Here is a 17,338-nt window from a genome sequence, read left to right as displayed (position 1 = left end):
CATGGTGTGACTGTGTTAAGAGTGTTTTTCTCTCTGAATTTTGGTGCATTTGTGTTTGAATTCAACAAATTGAAGAGCAGCCACAATGTGAGCGATTATAAAGTACTCTTCTTCAGTTCTAACCAACTGGAGGGGAGTCGCAGGGTTTTAAACCCTGTGTGGGAGTCGTTAAGGACACGTGTAGGTCGTTGACCCAACCGGCCTTCGTGTGAGTTGCTAGGTGAGCACAGGTGTGAATGGTTGTTAAGCCGTGTGGGGAGGGAACTCTACTGCATTGTAGGTGGGTGATAAGTAATGTCTTAGGCCACCTCCTCTGTTCAGACCATCTGTCTTCTCTGGCCAAGATGTTTACATCGTTGGCCCTCACGACTCTGAAACTCAGAGCTCTTTAAAGGGGCCTTCCACCATTTGTCAGAACAACACGGTTTAAAATTGTCGTTTGTGGCTCTGGAGGAAGCTTCTTTAAAGTCTTATAAGCAGGATTGGGAGGATTATTTAAAATTTAAATGTATTCGGATACAGTTAAATTACCTGTTAAAAAATGCAGATATTTGCCTAATCCAAGAGATAATTTTTTTCCAGGACATCTTTGGTGACGATCTAGCTGGTACGACAGACAGGGAGCGCGTCAGTAGTCGTTATTAGAGTTGACGCCATTGATTAGTACAGTAACTGAGTTCTACCAATTATTCCGTCATTTAATCGAGTAATCGGATCAATAATAATTTTGCTTTAAAGTGACTACGAGGAACTTTTAAGTGTTTATGAAACAGTCTCTGTTATCAGCGAACAGACTGCTGTTTTTATATAGTTATTATTAATGTCTGTGCTCGGGTCCGATCACATATATCACATATAAAATCACATATAGATACATTACCTCATCGGGATCCATCCTGCGGTCTCTCTGTCACTCAGCAAAGATCTTTACAAGAGATTGAACCGATTTTGTCCAAAGGAGGCGCTAGAATCAACAGAAGTTCCTTGTTGTCACTTTAATTAATCAAGAGCAATAATAAATATATAAAAGAAAAATCTACATGTTTATAATAATATACAGTATACTTCTAATTATGCGAGTTTAAATAATGTTTTAGGACAGCACAAGATTTTCCAGGACATTCTGCTTTTTCTCTCGTTTTCCATGACTGTTTTCCAGGTTTTCCAGGACATCCTGATCAATATTTTTTATTGGTGCTATATTGCTGCTGATTTCTATTTCCACATATAAATCAAAATTATGAAGCATTTTGTGTTTGCTTGCATTTGCACTGTGGTCAGGATGTTCAGGGGGTTGAGATCAGGAGGATCCTGCAGTAACTGGGTCACAACAAAGTGTTGTAACACCTGGTCCGGCCCAGACAGACTGAACCGGGGGGGGGGGGGGGAAGCCTGTCTCCCCCCTCCTCCATCCTCTCCCCCCCGTCCTGCTGCTCCGTCATCCCGTCGCGCCGGAAAAGGCAGAGCAGCGGAGAAAAGGAGGCGTTGCCCTCCAACAACACATCAGCTGCAAATTTATGCAAAACAGTAAAAGCACTGCTGCTGCTGCTGCTGCGTCCTGCACACAATACAGACCGAGCAGCACCAGCGGGCTGCACAGGCCCACCAGCGGCCCCGGACACGGTTTGCAGCGGGCAGCCGGTTGCAGGAGGAGGCTGAGAAACCCGGACCGGTGACGGTAAGGACGGACCGAGAGCCGCCACCTCCCCCCTCCCCTCCACCTCCACCTCCTCAGTTAACGAGCCAGACAGCAGCAGCGGTTAGCGGGATGCTAGGAGGAGTAGCCTCCGGTGTTGACTGGGCTGAAACATGGAGGAGAGCAGCTAGGCTAACAGCGAGGATACACCAGCTGAGTGTGTGTGTGTGTGTGTGTGTGTGTGTGTGATGGTCGATGCAGACTGTTGGTGCTGGGACAGGATGGTGTGTGTGTGTGTGTGTGTGTGTGTGTGTGTGTGTGTGTAGGAGGGGGGTAATAATGATAGACTGCTGCTGAGATGTAATGGATACAACACCAGATCTAAACAGATCCAGAGTCAGTGCAGAGGAGGTTAAAGTAGGACAGCATAATAACAATAATGTAATAATAATAATAGTAATAGTAATAATAATAATAATAATAATAATAATAATGATAGATGAATAAAAATAAATAGTGTGTTAATGTGATAAAACATAAAGATAAAAGTATTGTGCACACAGCCTGTATGTTTTTTTTGTTTATGCATTTATATTGTTGTTTGCAGCAGCCCGGGTCTTTTGCACGAAGGAAAATCATTTTAATTCTGCTTCTATCTCTGCTAAGATGCAGGTTAAAAAAAATGTAGGGGTGCACGATCATCGGCCGGTCAGATAAGGAAATTATAGCCGATAAATAGAACCGATAATGCAAAGCCAAATTGCTTTAGTCGACTTAACAAGTGCAGCGTTTACACGCAGTATGTGGCGGCATGCACCTTTAAAGTTGGTTTGTGAGCAGGTAATAAACAGAGAAGAACAACAAACATGCTGATGTCGCACTCATAATGTCAAACGGCTGCACACAGTTTCCCCTCAGGGCTGTAAACACTACAGGTTAGGAACTTAATTTTAAAATACAAAAAATGTGAAATTATAATCAGTATCGGCCGTAAAATCCATATCGTGCATCCCTAAAAAAAATAAAATAAAATTGCAGATTTCAAAATACAGGTCAATATTAGCTGATCAGAGGTTTATCAATATTTGTGTGTCAGTCACAAGACATCGTAGAAATACCAGACACACGTCTCGCTGTTACATGGTTCGTCAACAGAGCGCTGACAAGTGTATCTGTAAAATATGACACTCCTCCTGTTTGTTTACCTTGTGTGTTCATGAAAAACTCTAATGTCAGCCGATATGTTGTAGAGTTTATTTAATTATATAAAGTTATATCGGTATCATCTTGAAAAGTCCTGTATCAGTCTGGTCCCAGTATGTTCTGTGTATAAACATTCGTCTCTAATTATCAGAGGCCGACTTGTGGATGGATTTCAGTCTCAGTGTCAGATGTTGGATCTTCCCACCTGCTCTTCCATCACTGCCTCATATTTTCTATCTGTTTGGTCTGTTTTCATTTAAAAACAGATTTTTTTGCCCCACTATCAGTGGTATGATTAGTGTTAATGACCATTTGGTGATAAATTGTGATCCACTAATCCACCAGACATAAAAAAAAATGTCAAGTATTCAGCATTTTAATCCTCCCTGTTAATGTCTGAACACATTTGTGAAGTTGTTTTGGATTTATGTACAGACTGTATATCCTGTAATAATAATAATACACATTTTATTTGTATTTTATGTGAATTTCTGTACATCAGTGTTACAAATGTCCTCAAATGAACGCTGACGCTTCAACATTGTGTACATTCGTAAAAATCAATTTTAATTGGTTACATTTTTTACGGCAATTACTCGGTTAATGATTCATCAAACACGTTTGTAATAAGGTTGTAAAATGCACAAAACGGTTTTGCTTTCCTGCGAGAAAAAAACAGTTTGTGAGACACTGAATTATTCAGCTGCGATGCAGAAAAACGGTGAAATTTAAAGATGTTGAAGTGTCAGAAGAAAAGTGTGAGCAGGACTCCATCAGTCAGTGTTTACGTCAGTGAAACATGGACTCAGAGTGTGTGTGTGTGTGTGTGTGTGTGTGTGTGTGTGTGTCGGGAGCAGTGACGGGCTGTTTATCATCAGCTGGCCTCTCAGAGTAAGTGGAGTGTGTGTGTGTGTGTGTGTGTTTCTGTCTTGTGTTGTGACTGATGGACGGCTCCTCCGTGTCTCCCTCAGCAGCCATGGAGACGGATGGAGAGCAGCAGAACCAGCAGGGGGCCTCCACCAATGGGAGCGCTGCGTCTGGGACCAGCTCCCGCCCCTCTCCGATGAACTCCATGTCGCTGTATGAAAGACAGGCCGTGCAGGTAGGTGTGTGTGTGTGTGTGTGTGTGTGTGTGTGTGTGTGTGGGTGTGTGTGTGTGTGTGGGTGTGTGTGTGTGTGGGTGTGTGTGTGTGTGTGTGTGTGTGTGTGTGTGTGTGTGTGTGTGTGTGTGCGGGCGCCTGGTAAAGCTTTGTTTACAGTTTCCAGGCTTTGGTTCTGCTCGGATGCGTGTTGATCTCCTGAGTTTCGGCTGAAGAAAAGTCTAAATCTCAGTACTAATATTTACCGTTTACACATTCAGTCTTCCCGAAAAGTTCACAAGTTACAACAATGATTACAACCCACCGTTTTTAAAAGTGTGAAACGCATAAAATAAAAAATGTATGTTGTTTATGTTTCACTTCTGTGTGCCCGTGCTGACTCAGCTCATCTTCTGTGTTGCCGGTAATTTAGGGGCTGCAGAATTTTATTCAGATCTCAGAGGCTGTAATTTCAGATGAAGGTAAAATATGTCACAACATGCAATTATAAGATGCTCCAGCCATGACATCACGTTCTCCAGATGTACGGGAAAACAAAAATCACATCGTCATTTTTATGTTTTTGCAGCGAGATTAAACTGCAAAAATGATAATTCCCAGTAAATTCATGGCTCGTATCAACGTCGCAGTAGTTGTCAAAGTAATCGCCAAATTGTGCAGCCTCACCAGTAATGATGGCAACTGCATCCTGTGACTGATGGAAGATTTCTTCATCAGCAGGGAGATCTACAGATTATATCTGTCCTGACGTAACCCCTCGTGGGTTAATCTGTCCTCGTTAAACATTTGATATGTGACACTTCTGCCAAACGATGACACGTTTGGTAAATATTTTGTAGAGTTGTGTACGAGTTATACAACGTAACGGTGAGTCGGATTGAGGAAGAAAGTCGATGATGTGACAAAACATGACATGAGTAAAACTCATACATAGATTTTATAGTTTTATTAGCTTTTATCTGGTTCAGTCAAAGGTTTCACTGCTCAACTTTCCACCTACTGAATACAGCTGAAACCAAAAATCATATTTTAATCAAAAATTTTAGTGAGAATGATCATTTTTACAGAAAAAAATAAAAGTAATGATCAGATTTTTGCACAAGTCTATTATAAATAGACTTTAATAGAGAGAATATATGATGTGTAGGCCGGGGCATCCCTGCAACACCACAGAGATTTATTCATAACGGTCCGTTTGAGACGCATTTTACCGGCTTCTCCTGCAGTTCGCTTAATTTTTCCGCCTCACTCCTGAAACACTGTACATCTCCTCCATGTAAAGATCAGCCATTCCTTACTCTTTCCCCCCAAACACCAACCTGTGCATCACTTCCACCCAGAGGATGATGGTCCAGTAGCTGAGAGGCAGAGTCGACGATTATTACAGTGAATGAAAATGAAAAAGATTCGGCCGGTGTCGTTTCCTGCTGGAGGTAACGAATGTCCTCGCAAAAAAATCTCTTAACTGGAGCATTGGAACAAGAACCACAAGTAGGCTGCGAGCCTGGGGAGCCGAGAGCACATGAAAATGTGATTCAGGTCTCGATTTAACAAAATGAGACTTCAGGAAGCTTTTGGCTGTTCTCGTAAAATTAAAAGAAGTGATTAAAACTATAAATCTACTTCCTCTAGATGAGATTAGATGACATTAATGCATTCATTATAATATAGCTTATTATTTCTAGTAGTGAAAATCTGGCTGAGAGGATTTAAGGTCGGAATAGGGAATGTAATTGTTGTGCCGTCGGTCTTTTTGTTTATGGGTTCACGTTTCAGTGCTGCCATTTTGTCATTGATGTCGTCTGGAAGCTTTCACATCACAAACACACAGTATTTGTATTGTTGTTGAGGTGTGAACGGAGCTTGTTTGTGTGTCTGAGCGACAGCAGGCGGACACTCGTGTTCGTCTTTATATTCTCTGATTTATGTGTATTTAAGCTGATGGGTGGAAAGTGATGAAGAGCTGAGAGGTGGAGAGAGAGATGGAGTCGTGCCGGGCTGATGGAGGCTCTGTGTAATTTTCCCAGGCTTCTGTCACCCTGCACAGCCATCTGTCTTTGTCACCCTGAACGCACTAATCCAGCCCGCCGCGCTCGCTTTCATCCCTCAACTTATTACAGTACGAGCCTCTGCTCATACATCAGGCAGCTGGCAGCCGGCTTTACGCTCGGCTACAGCGTCCCTCCCTCTCCGCTGCCCCTGCCCTCGTTTCTCCTCTTCCTTATTCTCTCATTTTTCATGCCACTGAACTTCCTTTATCTTCCAAGTCTCCTACTTTTACCTCCACATCCTTATCTTGTTGTTAGCTCCAGCTCTGCTTCTCGAGTTGTCTCGTTCATCATCCTCCAGTACATCCATCTTGCTTCCTCTCTGTCTCTTCTTCATGTCCTCCTTTCTTCCTTCTTCTCTCTCCTCTCTTCCTCCATTTTCTTTGCTGCCCCTTGATTTCTCATTTGTCTGCTCTCCTCCTCCCTCCAGGCCCTGCAGGCGTTACAGAGGCAGCCCAATGCAGCTCAGTACTTCCAGCAGCTGATGCTGCAACAGCAGATCAACAACGCCCAGCTGCAGAACCTGGCAGCTGTGCAACAGGTAAAGGTGTGTGCATGTCGTTCATAATACTGCCTCGCAGAGACAGAAAAAAAAACATGCAAGACGGGAAATAAATCAGACGGCTGATCTAATAAATCAGGAAACACAGAACAAAATGAGATGACATCATCCGAATAAACCAGGCCGACAAGAAAACAAACAAGATGGAAGAAAAATCTAATTTGCTGTGAGCTCGACTGGACGTGGTCAAAATATATTAAGTCTGTGACTCAAACAAAGAGCCACATTTCTAACTGCTCCACTGTCACATCACATTGTTACATAGTGTCCAGCAGCTTGGAGTTGTACAGTGTTTGTTTATTGGACTATTTATACAATTATCTGACAATTACAGAGTTTGATGGTGAAGTTATAGTCTGAGGAAAAATCCCGGTATCACAATTGTAATGCACTAATCTATTTGACAACACTACGGGTGTGTAAGTCACATGAGAACATTTTATAAGGATTTCATTGTTATTGTGTTTTGACCCCACAACGTTTCTTTGTTGACTCGAAACAATAAAAATACAGAAAATAATAAATGTAAATAAACAAAAGTGAGGTCAAAGTGCAGTTTCAGTCGGCTAAAGTGAAGAGAAAAAATGTAAAACATCATGCAGAAGTTGTTTCCTTAAGGGGATTATGTAGTTTTTAAGAGAGTTTATATTGAGGCAAAATAAATATATCATCAGTACTGTGGATGTAATGAAACCAGAAACTCTTCTTCCCCCTCTTCCTCTTCCTCCCAGGCTACTCTGGCAGCCAGTCGTCAGTCAAGTCCCTCCAGCAGCAGCTCTTCTCAGACCACCAGCACCACAGCTGTATGTACTCTCTTCCTGGTCAGACCGCACCAGCACTGTGGTGACATGTTAACATTTCCTCCCAATGGACTCTTTTGACTAATGCACCACAAAACAGCATAACTTCGCCTCACTGAAGTTGCTCATTATCGTCTGACAGGCCAGCGTAACGTCTGGATCAGGGTCGACAACCAGCAGCCGTCCCATAGGGGCCTCAGCAACGTCCACGATCAGCCAGTCGGTGCTGCTGAGTGGGACGGCAGGGGGACAGGGACAAATGTACCTGAGGGTGAGTTTCTCTGTGACTTTGACATGAATATATTAAATGTAAATGTGAGTATATCAGCGTATGCCCTCTGCTGTGCAGCGCATACTTCACAGACTGCAGTATTCGTTTAGCACCTGTGTTTGATGCCGTCCTGTCGTCCTGCAGGTCAACCGCTCCCTCAGGGCCCCCATCTCCTCGCAGCTCATCTTTATGCCTGGCAACACAGCAACCGCTGCCGTGGCAACCGTCACCCAGCAGCCACAGGCTCAGCAGCAGGAAGTGACACAAACTTCCTCTTCCAGCAGCCAATCAGATAATGACCAGGTTTGTGGAACGATGAACGGAGGAGGGTACTAACTTTGACTCTTGCCACAGTTTGACCTTCGTGTTTGTGCTTCCCCTCCTTCCTGTCTCCAGGTCCAGAATCTGGCCATGCGAGGTGTGTCCGGTACCAAAGGCGTCGGTGTAAAGACTGAAGCCCCAGAGAGGAGTGACTCAGGTAGGAGTCAGGAGGAAACTGAACTCCACATGAGTTTATGGTCTCAATCTCTAGTTTCAAGTCTTCTTCAACACAGCATGATGTTCATTTCGTACAATATGGTCCCATTTATGATAAAGCAGGGTCTGCGTTAGGGCGTGGCTACCTTTTGATTGACAACACGCTACCACAGCGTGTCCTCAGGTTCTCAGTCAGATCCAATCAGGATATCTTCCTCAACAAACCGATGGGTTCGCACTGCAGCGAGAAGGAAAATGAATATTGGACTTATCATTCATCAGATGGCCAGAAACACGAGTCCAAGTGAAAGCTGAATGTGTAATATGTCTGTTTGCCAACAAGTGCCCATATGGAGTTTATAAGGTGATAATCACATGGGGTGGTGTGTTTACAGCTTGTTTTCGCTGCCAGTTAAAGTGTCATAAATGTTGGTGTGTAACCTGTTTTACTCTCTCGTCTTCCAGCTGCCTACTCCCTGGTCCAGCCCTCCCACCAGTCCAACAACCAGTCCCCCACGAAGCCGAGCCAGCCTCAGCCTCAGCCGCCCCACATCAAAATCCCCACGTACCCCCAGCCGACCAACCTCAAAGCCCACCCTTCCTCCTCCTCTGGTGCCTCCTCCTCGTCCTCCACCTCCTCCATCCCTCTCTCGCAGCTCCTGCTTCACGGGACCCGGACTCTCACCACGGGAACCACAGCTCCCACAACAGCACACACTCTGGTCCTAACGTCCAGCGCGACATCCCAGCCTCATGGGTATCCTGTTGGCACGGCGACCATCAAACCGGCGGTCAACGCTCAGACGCTGGTGGTGCAGCCTCTGCAGAAGACCTCGCTCGGCGGGGAGAAATCGGGCCACGGCAATGGACCCATCCCCATCCAGCCTAAAACTCTTCAGGGGCTCCGGCTGCCCCTCCAGCTGCCTTCTAGGAACCCCCCTCCCATCCTGCCTGCCCCGCCGCCCACCAGTAGCTCCGCCCAGCCACCCCAGCCGCCACACATCCCGGTCCAGATCGTGGGTGCGAGACAGAGCACTCTGGGAAACACCCAGGCTCTGGCTCTGGCCCGGGGCAGCTGCTGCCAGGAAGGAGCCGCCGTCCTCAGCAGCTCGTCCAGCCTGCTCACCATGGTGGCGTCCATCGCTTCCAGGGAGGGCGGCGTCGTGGGCAGAGGGGTGGGGCTAAAGACGCTTCAGTCGCCGCAGGAGGCTCCCCCGTTGGCTCAGGTCTCTCAGGTGCATCCGCAGGCCAATCAGAGCTCTGGACAGTCACAGAACGGATCCCTGGCTTCGAGCCCCGCCTCCTCCCAGTCCACCACCGTCTCCTCTCCTCCCGCCTCCATGTCCCGCTCCTCCCTCTCCCTCCCCCTGGTGACAGAAGAGCAGAGAGGAGCATCAGCTGGTGTGACCACCAACGGAGACTCATCAGGAAGTCAGACACCGCAGGTCAGCTGATTACTGCCATGTAGTCAAGATTACATCACTCCTCACTGAACAAGTGTTTCCAGATGAAATTTAATTTCACAGCAGTTTATTTACTTTCAGTTTGAGGCGGTTTAAAGGACTTTTGTTGGCACAGCTTTCATTTTCACTTCTTCCCTAGTATATTTCATCCATTCCCAGTACTTTTTACCACTTTGTAGTTCTCTGTCTTCAGTCTGTCTACTCTGTACAAGAGTGCAAGTTTTATTTCTTATCTAAACAGAAGTTTCTAAATAGAGGGCGTCAAGTACTCTGCAGATGTTTAAGCCTTTGAGGCAAACGTGTGATTTAGGGCTTTAAAAGTAAAAACAAAAAACAATTGTGATGTAGACGTATTAGAAATTTGGAAGATACGGCCAGAATTGTAGTGTTGACGTTATGACATAGATGTCTATGTATTGTCTTGCAGAGATATCTACTGAGGTTATCATGCTAACCAGCTAGCCCTGGCTGTCTCCTAATGCTAACAAGTAAACAAAACATACTCCACCATACTGCACCTGTTTTCCTTAACAAACATTAGAATACAAAGTCTGGAGATAAACTTAGGTAGACAAACAGCTGTGTCATGAATGTAGTTGCTCACATACTTGCCTATAAGCATGTTACTGGAGGATGCTGTGTTTCCTGGTCAAGCTGAGCCATGTTGCCAGTGGTGACTCCCCTCGATGCAGTACTTGCTATCGGCTTGCTATACTTGCTAGATAGTCGCTACAGCCAAAGCTAGCTGCAGCAATATAGAGTATAGTGAGCTACCTTCGATTCCTAATGACCAGCTCTTAGTCCAGCTGTGCTGTTGTCTTTACATCTGTTCATCTGTTCAAACTGTTTGTGTCTTTCAGGGAAAACAGTTGACCGGCTCCCTAAAAAGAAAATCAGACTCCAACTCAGCCAATGACGAGGACGGCCCCTCCCCTCCACGGCTCCAGCCAGTCAGAGATCACGCCTCAGCGCTCCCGACCAATCCCATCGAAGCCCTCACCTCCCCACCAGGCTCTGGTGCTCCTCCTCCAGCCTCCTCCTCTCCCTCCCCGGTGCTGGCGGTGTCTCGTGGGGTCTGCGGCCAAGGGGAGAGAGCTCCTCCCCCACAAGCTGTGGTGAAACCCAACGTCCTAACGCACCTCATAGAGGGCTTCGTCATCCAGGAAGGGGCAGAGCCTTTCCCTGTGAGTTCATGGGATTTGTAGTTTTTAGCACGAGACACATGCATGACACAATAATCACCAACCTTTGTTCTTACTCTGTTACTGTTTGATTCACAGGTGTGTGGTTCAGTAAAGGACTCGACTGGTGAGGATTTAACTAACGACAGTCCGGACACTAACCAATCAGAGACAGTCACGACAGCGACAGGTAACTGCTCTCAAATACTGCTGCAGGGTAGAACATTGCCTGTTTGCTTAAAGGAACAGTTCACCCAGAAATTAAAATTAAGTCATTATCTACTCACTTTTTATAATCATGGAAAGTCGGGGGAAGTTTTGTAGTCCACAAACCGCGTTATCGGAGTGTGCTAACCATTTCAGCTTAGTAGCTAAAGTGACAATTTCTCACGGCTTAGACTTGGATTACTCCAGCTGTATGGAGCTATTGACACAACATCATCAACACGAGTCATTTTATGTTTTTTAATCAGTTATTTACTTTTTAAAACAAGTCCCCAGCTACGTCAGTTGTTGCTGGACCACGTAACTTCACCAGACTTTCCGTCAGCATGAGGACATAATGACTGAATGTTAACTTTTGGGTAAACTGTTCCTTTAACCTCGCCAGATATGATCAACAGAACACAGATATGGACTCTGTGTTATGTTAATTATATCTGGCAGTACTTTACACTGTGCAACAACGTGACCGTTGTTTGACCCTTGTTTGTCCGAGCCGGGCCACAGGAACGCACAGAGGTTTTAATTACGCCCTCTTCAGTCTGGAATTTCCCACCTCCGACTTTGACTGGAAGGCAGCTTAACAACAACAAGTCAAATATTACAGTCGTCTTCTTTCATTGTGGTGTTATGACGAAGAAAAAGAAACATGATCTCGAAGCTATTTTAGTGCATTCGCAGGATTTTGTAATGTAACATTATAGTGGTGCAACACAGTTATTTATGTACACAGTCATAGAAATGATATGTTTACCGTCTGCTCTGTTTCTCCTCCAAACTCTCCCCTCAGTGCTGAAGTGTGAGTACTGTAAAAACTTTGCTCCTGCCAGCCAGTTCAGAGGCACCAAAAGGTTCTGCTCCATGTCTTGTGCCAAGAGGTACTTCAACATGCATGAAATATAATATATGCAGCGGGAGCCATGTTGGAAATAAAAAACACTGCACTGCTGAGCGCTGCAGCCGCTGTAGCCTGATCTCTGTCATTTCAAAGGTGCAATATGTCAGAAGTTTAGTTTAAAACATTCAAACATTGAAGCAGGACTTATGCATTTTTGTTTATTTTCCTTTTTATAGCTTCTTGTGCATGTAAAAGGTCTTGAAAGTAAAAAATGTAAAGGTCCGGTCCAACAGAAGCTCCTCTCTCCCGCAGAAAACACCTCTCCTGAAACACCTCGTCGGTAGTCCCGCCTTTAATTCTGTTACTTTGTGACATCACATTACATCACCGTGTCACACATTTGCATAATTTATGCCTAGTGGCATGTTCATCATGTAAAAATTGATTTAGCGCAGCTGCTCTGTTGTTTAGTGGTTCTGGGTCAGGCACGTGTGAGCTGACCAATCAGAGCAGACTAGGTGTTCAGTGGGAGGGGCCTTAAAGACACAGGAGATAAAAAAAAAAGAGCATGTTTCAGACAAGTGATGTGTTTTTGAGCATTAAAGCATGTAAATCTGTTCTAGTAGTAACTCTAGATACATTTATGAACATAAAATAAACATTTTGTCTGCTTTAACTAAAATAATCACCAGAATGTGAAGAAATAACAGCGTTGACATTATTTCAAAGATGCTTATATGTTCTGTTGCAGAGGTTATAAATAAAGTTGGCATGCTAATCAGCTGTTTAAGGCTCAAGCAGAGTCAGCTAATAGGACTGCTAGCTGCACAGCCAGCTGAGCTAACTAGCTGACGGCAGCTACAGTTAGCAGCAGTTAGCGGTTACTCTGGTTATACGCTGCCCCTCATTTGCTCGGAAGATAAGTGTGACAGGTGGCATAATTCTGACATGTTGCACCTTTAATGAGAAAAAACTGACTTTTCAGAAACCGATTGAGGAAACAGTTTGACGGCAGTGTGTAAGTTCTTATGTGGCTTCAGCTGCATATTTCCCAGCATGTATGTTTCATGTTCTCATGTTTTACACGTATGTTTGCGTACTGTGATAGTGCCACATCCACTCTTCACTACAAAAAACGGCATGTAAACGTTTGTCTGTTTTCATGTCAAAATGCAGTGCAGTAAATTTTTGTCTCTTTTGAATTTGCTCCATATTAAAATGTACGTTGTATTTAATGTGTTTCACTATGTAAACAATGCACTGTCTGCATTGTTTGAAACAGCCTATGATTTTTACATTCTCTGCTTCTGCTTTGCATTTGTCCCTTTGCCCACTACATGCGTATGGATTGTATACCTCGTATGGCGCAAAGAGATAAAAACTGTATGTGTTGCTCGTCTTGGCTTCAGTACCGTATATGTCACTCTTTGTCTACGATACAGTATGTATTGGTTCCCCAGGTACAACGTCAGCTTCAGGCAGCATTTCTGCGTGCGGCAGGGTCAAAGTCAGGGTCACGCTCCGGATCAGGATCAAGGCCACGGTCACTTCTCCAACTCCGACGAGGAGGCAGGGATCGCCAGGCGGAGGGTTCCCCGCAGGACGAGCTCAGAAATAGCCAGCGCAAAGATAGCGGGGAGACCCATACCTGTCAAGGTGAGCGGGGACAGAACATTTCATACACAAATAAATTTTAGTTACTTCACCTGACATTAGCCGTAAGATAGTGAGCGACGGCAGCGAGGCGTTTAAAGGGAACGTTTAGATTCAGATCAACTCTACCAGAACTAGCCGGCAGTGAGAAGCTGAGCAGCAGGTCTGCCGGTTCTCCTGACGCAACACTCGGCAAAATGTGCAGAAATTAAAAAGACAGAAATTACATATTGTGCATTTAAGCATCTGGCTTTATGCGGCAAGCATTGGCATTTTGAAACAGAAAAGGGTCTCCTTCAAAATGTTGTAGCAAAGTTGGGAGGACCATAAAAACAGCTGTAGATCTGTGTGAGAACAAGGGCGTCCACATATTACACATAAACACATCATCACAAAAACAGTCATTTAGACAGTAGGCAGGATGTTTTTAGGATCCATCAACAGCAGTCATTCATGTTAAGCCTGTCTGCCCCCTAGTGGCTGCAACACGGCACTGCATGCTGCACTCGTAACTAGAATCACTCTCACACCTTCTCTCTGTGCGATGCTACCGAACTGTTTTGGGGTTTTGGGGATAACAATCCAACAACATCCAGTGCCTTGCTCACAGGCTCCTCCGCCTCTCCTCCTCCTCCCCACAGTGCCGTTCAGAGTCCAGCCATTCAGAGGAGGAGTCCAGCGGAGAGGAAGATGAAGACGACCCCATGTCCCTCTCGCCCGCCTCCTCGGCCTCCTGCCACCAGCCGCCCCCGCCGCTCCCGACAGAAACCTCTGCACCCAGCTGCCTGCCTGCGAGCCCCGGCCAGTGGAGCGTGGAGGAAGTGTCCCAGTTTATTTCCTCACTACAAGGTTGGGAGAAAGAAAGACTGTTTTTAAGGAAAAATTAACTTGATAGTATGAGAGGCCAATGTATAATAAGTTGCAGTTGTTGATTCACTCCACCTTTATTCTTCATTATCTTTGTTTCGTCCCCCTTCCCCATATTGCTTCCTCCGTTTACATCTCTCTTCCTCCTCTTCGCAGGCTGTGAGGAGCTCGCCTCCCAGTTCCTGTCGCAGGAGATCGACGGTCAGGCCCTGCTGCTGCTGAAGGAGGAACATCTCATGTCCACCATGAACATCAAGCTCGGTCCTGCCCTCAAGATCTGCGCCCACATTAACAACCTGAGAGACTGATATTAGTGTTTTCATAAGTCCTGCCATGTTCAAAGTCAAGCCCTGGGCATTTACCCCAAACTCCTGGTCTCCACCCTGTTGAGATGTGGAACTGGTTCCAGAGCAGGTGAATGTAGGAGGTACAGTGCATTTTGAAGCACTTGAATCTGTTGTTGATTTGTTCCCGTCGTGACAACATCTTCACATGTCGTGTGAATGATACAGTTACAGTATTGTTCCTCGCAAATCTGTCAAGTCTGTCAGTTAAAAAACTGCAGGACTATATTTTGGTTCATGTTCCCCTAAAAGGTGCAAAATCAGCACCTGCAGTCAGAAAACGTTTCCACCGAGATTTCATTTTGCTTTTAAGATGCACAATTTCAGTCCTGTGCCTGTGTTGTAAAATGCAGAAATGAAGGTTTTGAATGTATTTTCAATGCATTATATCACTTGTGTTGTATAATCAGGGTGTACTTGCACAGGATTCCCACTTTTTTTTAAGTTATGCACATATAGGGCTGCCCCCTTTTCACAGGCTTTGACTTAAGCTGTGCTAATTGTGTTTCATTTTATGTTACATTTAATATTTCTGCCATTCACTCATTCATTGTATCACACTGTACAGGAAAAGTATTTTTGAAAGATTTGCCAACTTCTTGGGCAGCGAACTTTATTCAAGATTCTTGTTTTTCTTGTGTTTGAGAAGAATGTTCTCATCGAGGCTCCTCACAACCTGATTTAAGCCACAATCTGCACAGAATTAGGACAGAAACCTGCAGAATTTAATTAAAATCTACCCAAAACTTCAGTCAAGTGAAGTTCATTTTGAAGTTTTATTGTAAAGAAGTAAATTCTAAGGAAAGCACTTACAGTGTGTGATTTATAACTTTAATATTCTGTATGTAAAAACTTTCAAAATTATAATCATTGTGTCAGAATAGGCATCATGAGGCATCTTTTTATTTTGGAAGTGGCCTATTCTGCAGTTTACAGGGTACAGTTAAAGTACAGGGTACTGAAATTAAAACCCAAATCCTTCAAGGTTCAGAGAGTGTTTCACATGTCAAGCGAGGCAAAAATAAATACTGACGTTGCATAAAGTTTTCTCACCAGATTTCTACATACAGAGCACATCAACAGCAGACACTACCGCGACATGCTGTTTTTTCACTCAGTATCTCCAGGAGATCCGACCTTTACAAGTTTTTTAACAGAGAGCACATTGTTGACTCTAAACCGACTCTAATCTGCAAAAATCTGTGACTGTTTTGTTCCGTGAGGCAATTTTTCAAAATTGTAATGTTTTTCCAAATGGTCCAACCAGCTGCTCCTGATCAGAAGTATGAAGTGTGTGAGTGAAGGGTAACGTCATGGGCTTGATTTTGTGAAGTGACAAAAAAAAAAAGTTGAAAAAGAAAATGCTGAAACAGATGAAGAATGAAAAGTGAACTGCAGATGTGATGATAAGATGTTAATTTGAAGTATCTCAAAGCTACATTCATGAACAAAAACCTGAGAATCGGTGAAGTAAAAGTCGTCTGGCAGCCGTGTGGACCTACGTTTAGGATGGATGAGAGGAGAAAAAAAAATCATACCCGAATGGATGAGTGTGTGTGAGTGAGAAAACCTTTAACTATACTGTAATAAGTGTAAAACTTGCCTTTATATTTAAATGCACATTTGTTTGCTGGACTGCCTTGTTTAAGCTTTTTACCGTAGGAGTTTTCTCATGTTATCTCTCTGTGAACCTTGTGGCCTTTCTCACTAGTCTCTACGATAGGTTTAGATGAGGATTGTCTGTTTTTTAACTGCTTTTCATACCATTCCTTGTTTTATATTAGTGCTTACTTTTTTACGATTGTTATTTCGAGCAATGACATCCGTTGCCTTTCCCAAAAAGTGTGACTGAATAGTAGCTACCTTGATCAAGGAAACTTGCTGTCTTCCTCATAGCTTTGTCACATAGCGTGTAACTACCAACAGTATTTACCTTTCTAGCTAGCTATCTTTGGCTTTATTGTTAGTGACTGTGGCAAATTACAGCATTTTTCTTTCAAGAAGGATAATAATCTCGTTGATAGCTGTGTGTTTATATGTCATAGTCGCCCCAGGATTTTGGAGTGTTTAAATCAGCAGATCTCTCGGTATATTGTAAAAACCAAAAAAGGCATTTGTGCTTCATTACAAGCGATGCTAGCCGAACATTTTTAGTTGAATCGTTGCAGTTGTGCAGTGATTACCGGTGTAAACGTTTGTTAACAAGCAGACCGCTGAGACTTTTCCCAAAAAGGTAGCACTTTTTGTCACAAAATAAGAAACTTGTTTTAATAAAGAAGCTACTCCAGAATTAAAATGTGTTTGCTTGCAATAATCAGAAAAAAACTGCAAAATCTTGGAGGGACTGAGTTTGACATGGAGAGGCTAACAATACTATCATGCAAATAAATAATCAAGGAACTGTTTTAAAACTGTGATGTCTGTGCTTTTATTCCTGAAATGGAAACTGATCTACAAATGTCACGTAACGGGTGATTAACTTTTATATATTGCTTTGATTTTATATTGCGTGTCAGACTTTGCATGGATAAATAACCCAGAGTCACAAAGCCAATCAGATCATACCTTTCATGTGAAGGAAGTGCGTTTCTACTCATGAGTGGCTCGGGCTCGTAACAGTGCTGGACGTAAACATCCTTGGTGGAGCTGTAACATTAGCTAACATAGTCAGCT

The 17,338-nt window shown here is 44.0% G+C and overlaps 1 protein-coding gene across 5 annotated transcripts; it reads left to right on the top strand.

Annotated features, from left to right (window-relative positions):
- Positions 1 to 1,479: 1,479 nt before the first annotated feature.
- Positions 1,480 to 17,079, top strand: LOC311272909 (polyhomeotic-like protein 1; the record flags this gene model as incomplete). Of its 5 annotated transcripts, none has more annotated exons than XM_084379656.1 (14): positions 1,480 to 1,678; positions 3,814 to 3,941; positions 6,418 to 6,534; positions 7,281 to 7,352; positions 7,492 to 7,620; positions 7,765 to 7,923; positions 8,017 to 8,098; positions 8,563 to 9,542; positions 10,421 to 10,744; positions 10,841 to 10,931; positions 11,754 to 11,841; positions 13,244 to 13,457; positions 14,096 to 14,303; positions 14,478 to 17,079. In XM_084379656.1, 13 exons carry the CDS (start codon positions 3,816 to 3,818, stop codon positions 14,627 to 14,629), a joined length of 2,742 nt encoding a protein of 913 aa, XP_084235782.1. In that variant the 3' UTR covers positions 14,630 to 17,079. The 5 variants fall into 5 exon arrangements, with proteins under 5 accessions (XP_084235782.1, XP_084235783.1, XP_084235784.1 ...); XM_084379657.1 differs by having other exon boundaries at positions 3,811 to 3,941; positions 6,418 to 6,528; XM_084379658.1 differs by having other exon boundaries at positions 3,811 to 3,941; positions 13,262 to 13,457.
- Positions 17,080 to 17,338: the final 259 nt, after the last annotated feature.

The sequence above is a fragment of the Pagrus pagrus genome, assembly GCF_965226575.1.
Source record: "Pagrus pagrus genome assembly, chromosome: 17".
In the NCBI taxonomy this organism is placed as follows: domain Eukaryota; kingdom Metazoa; phylum Chordata; class Actinopteri; order Spariformes; family Sparidae; genus Pagrus; species Pagrus pagrus.
Note: the sequence above shows the minus strand (reverse complement) of the source record. Positions and strands in the feature narration are given on the sequence as shown.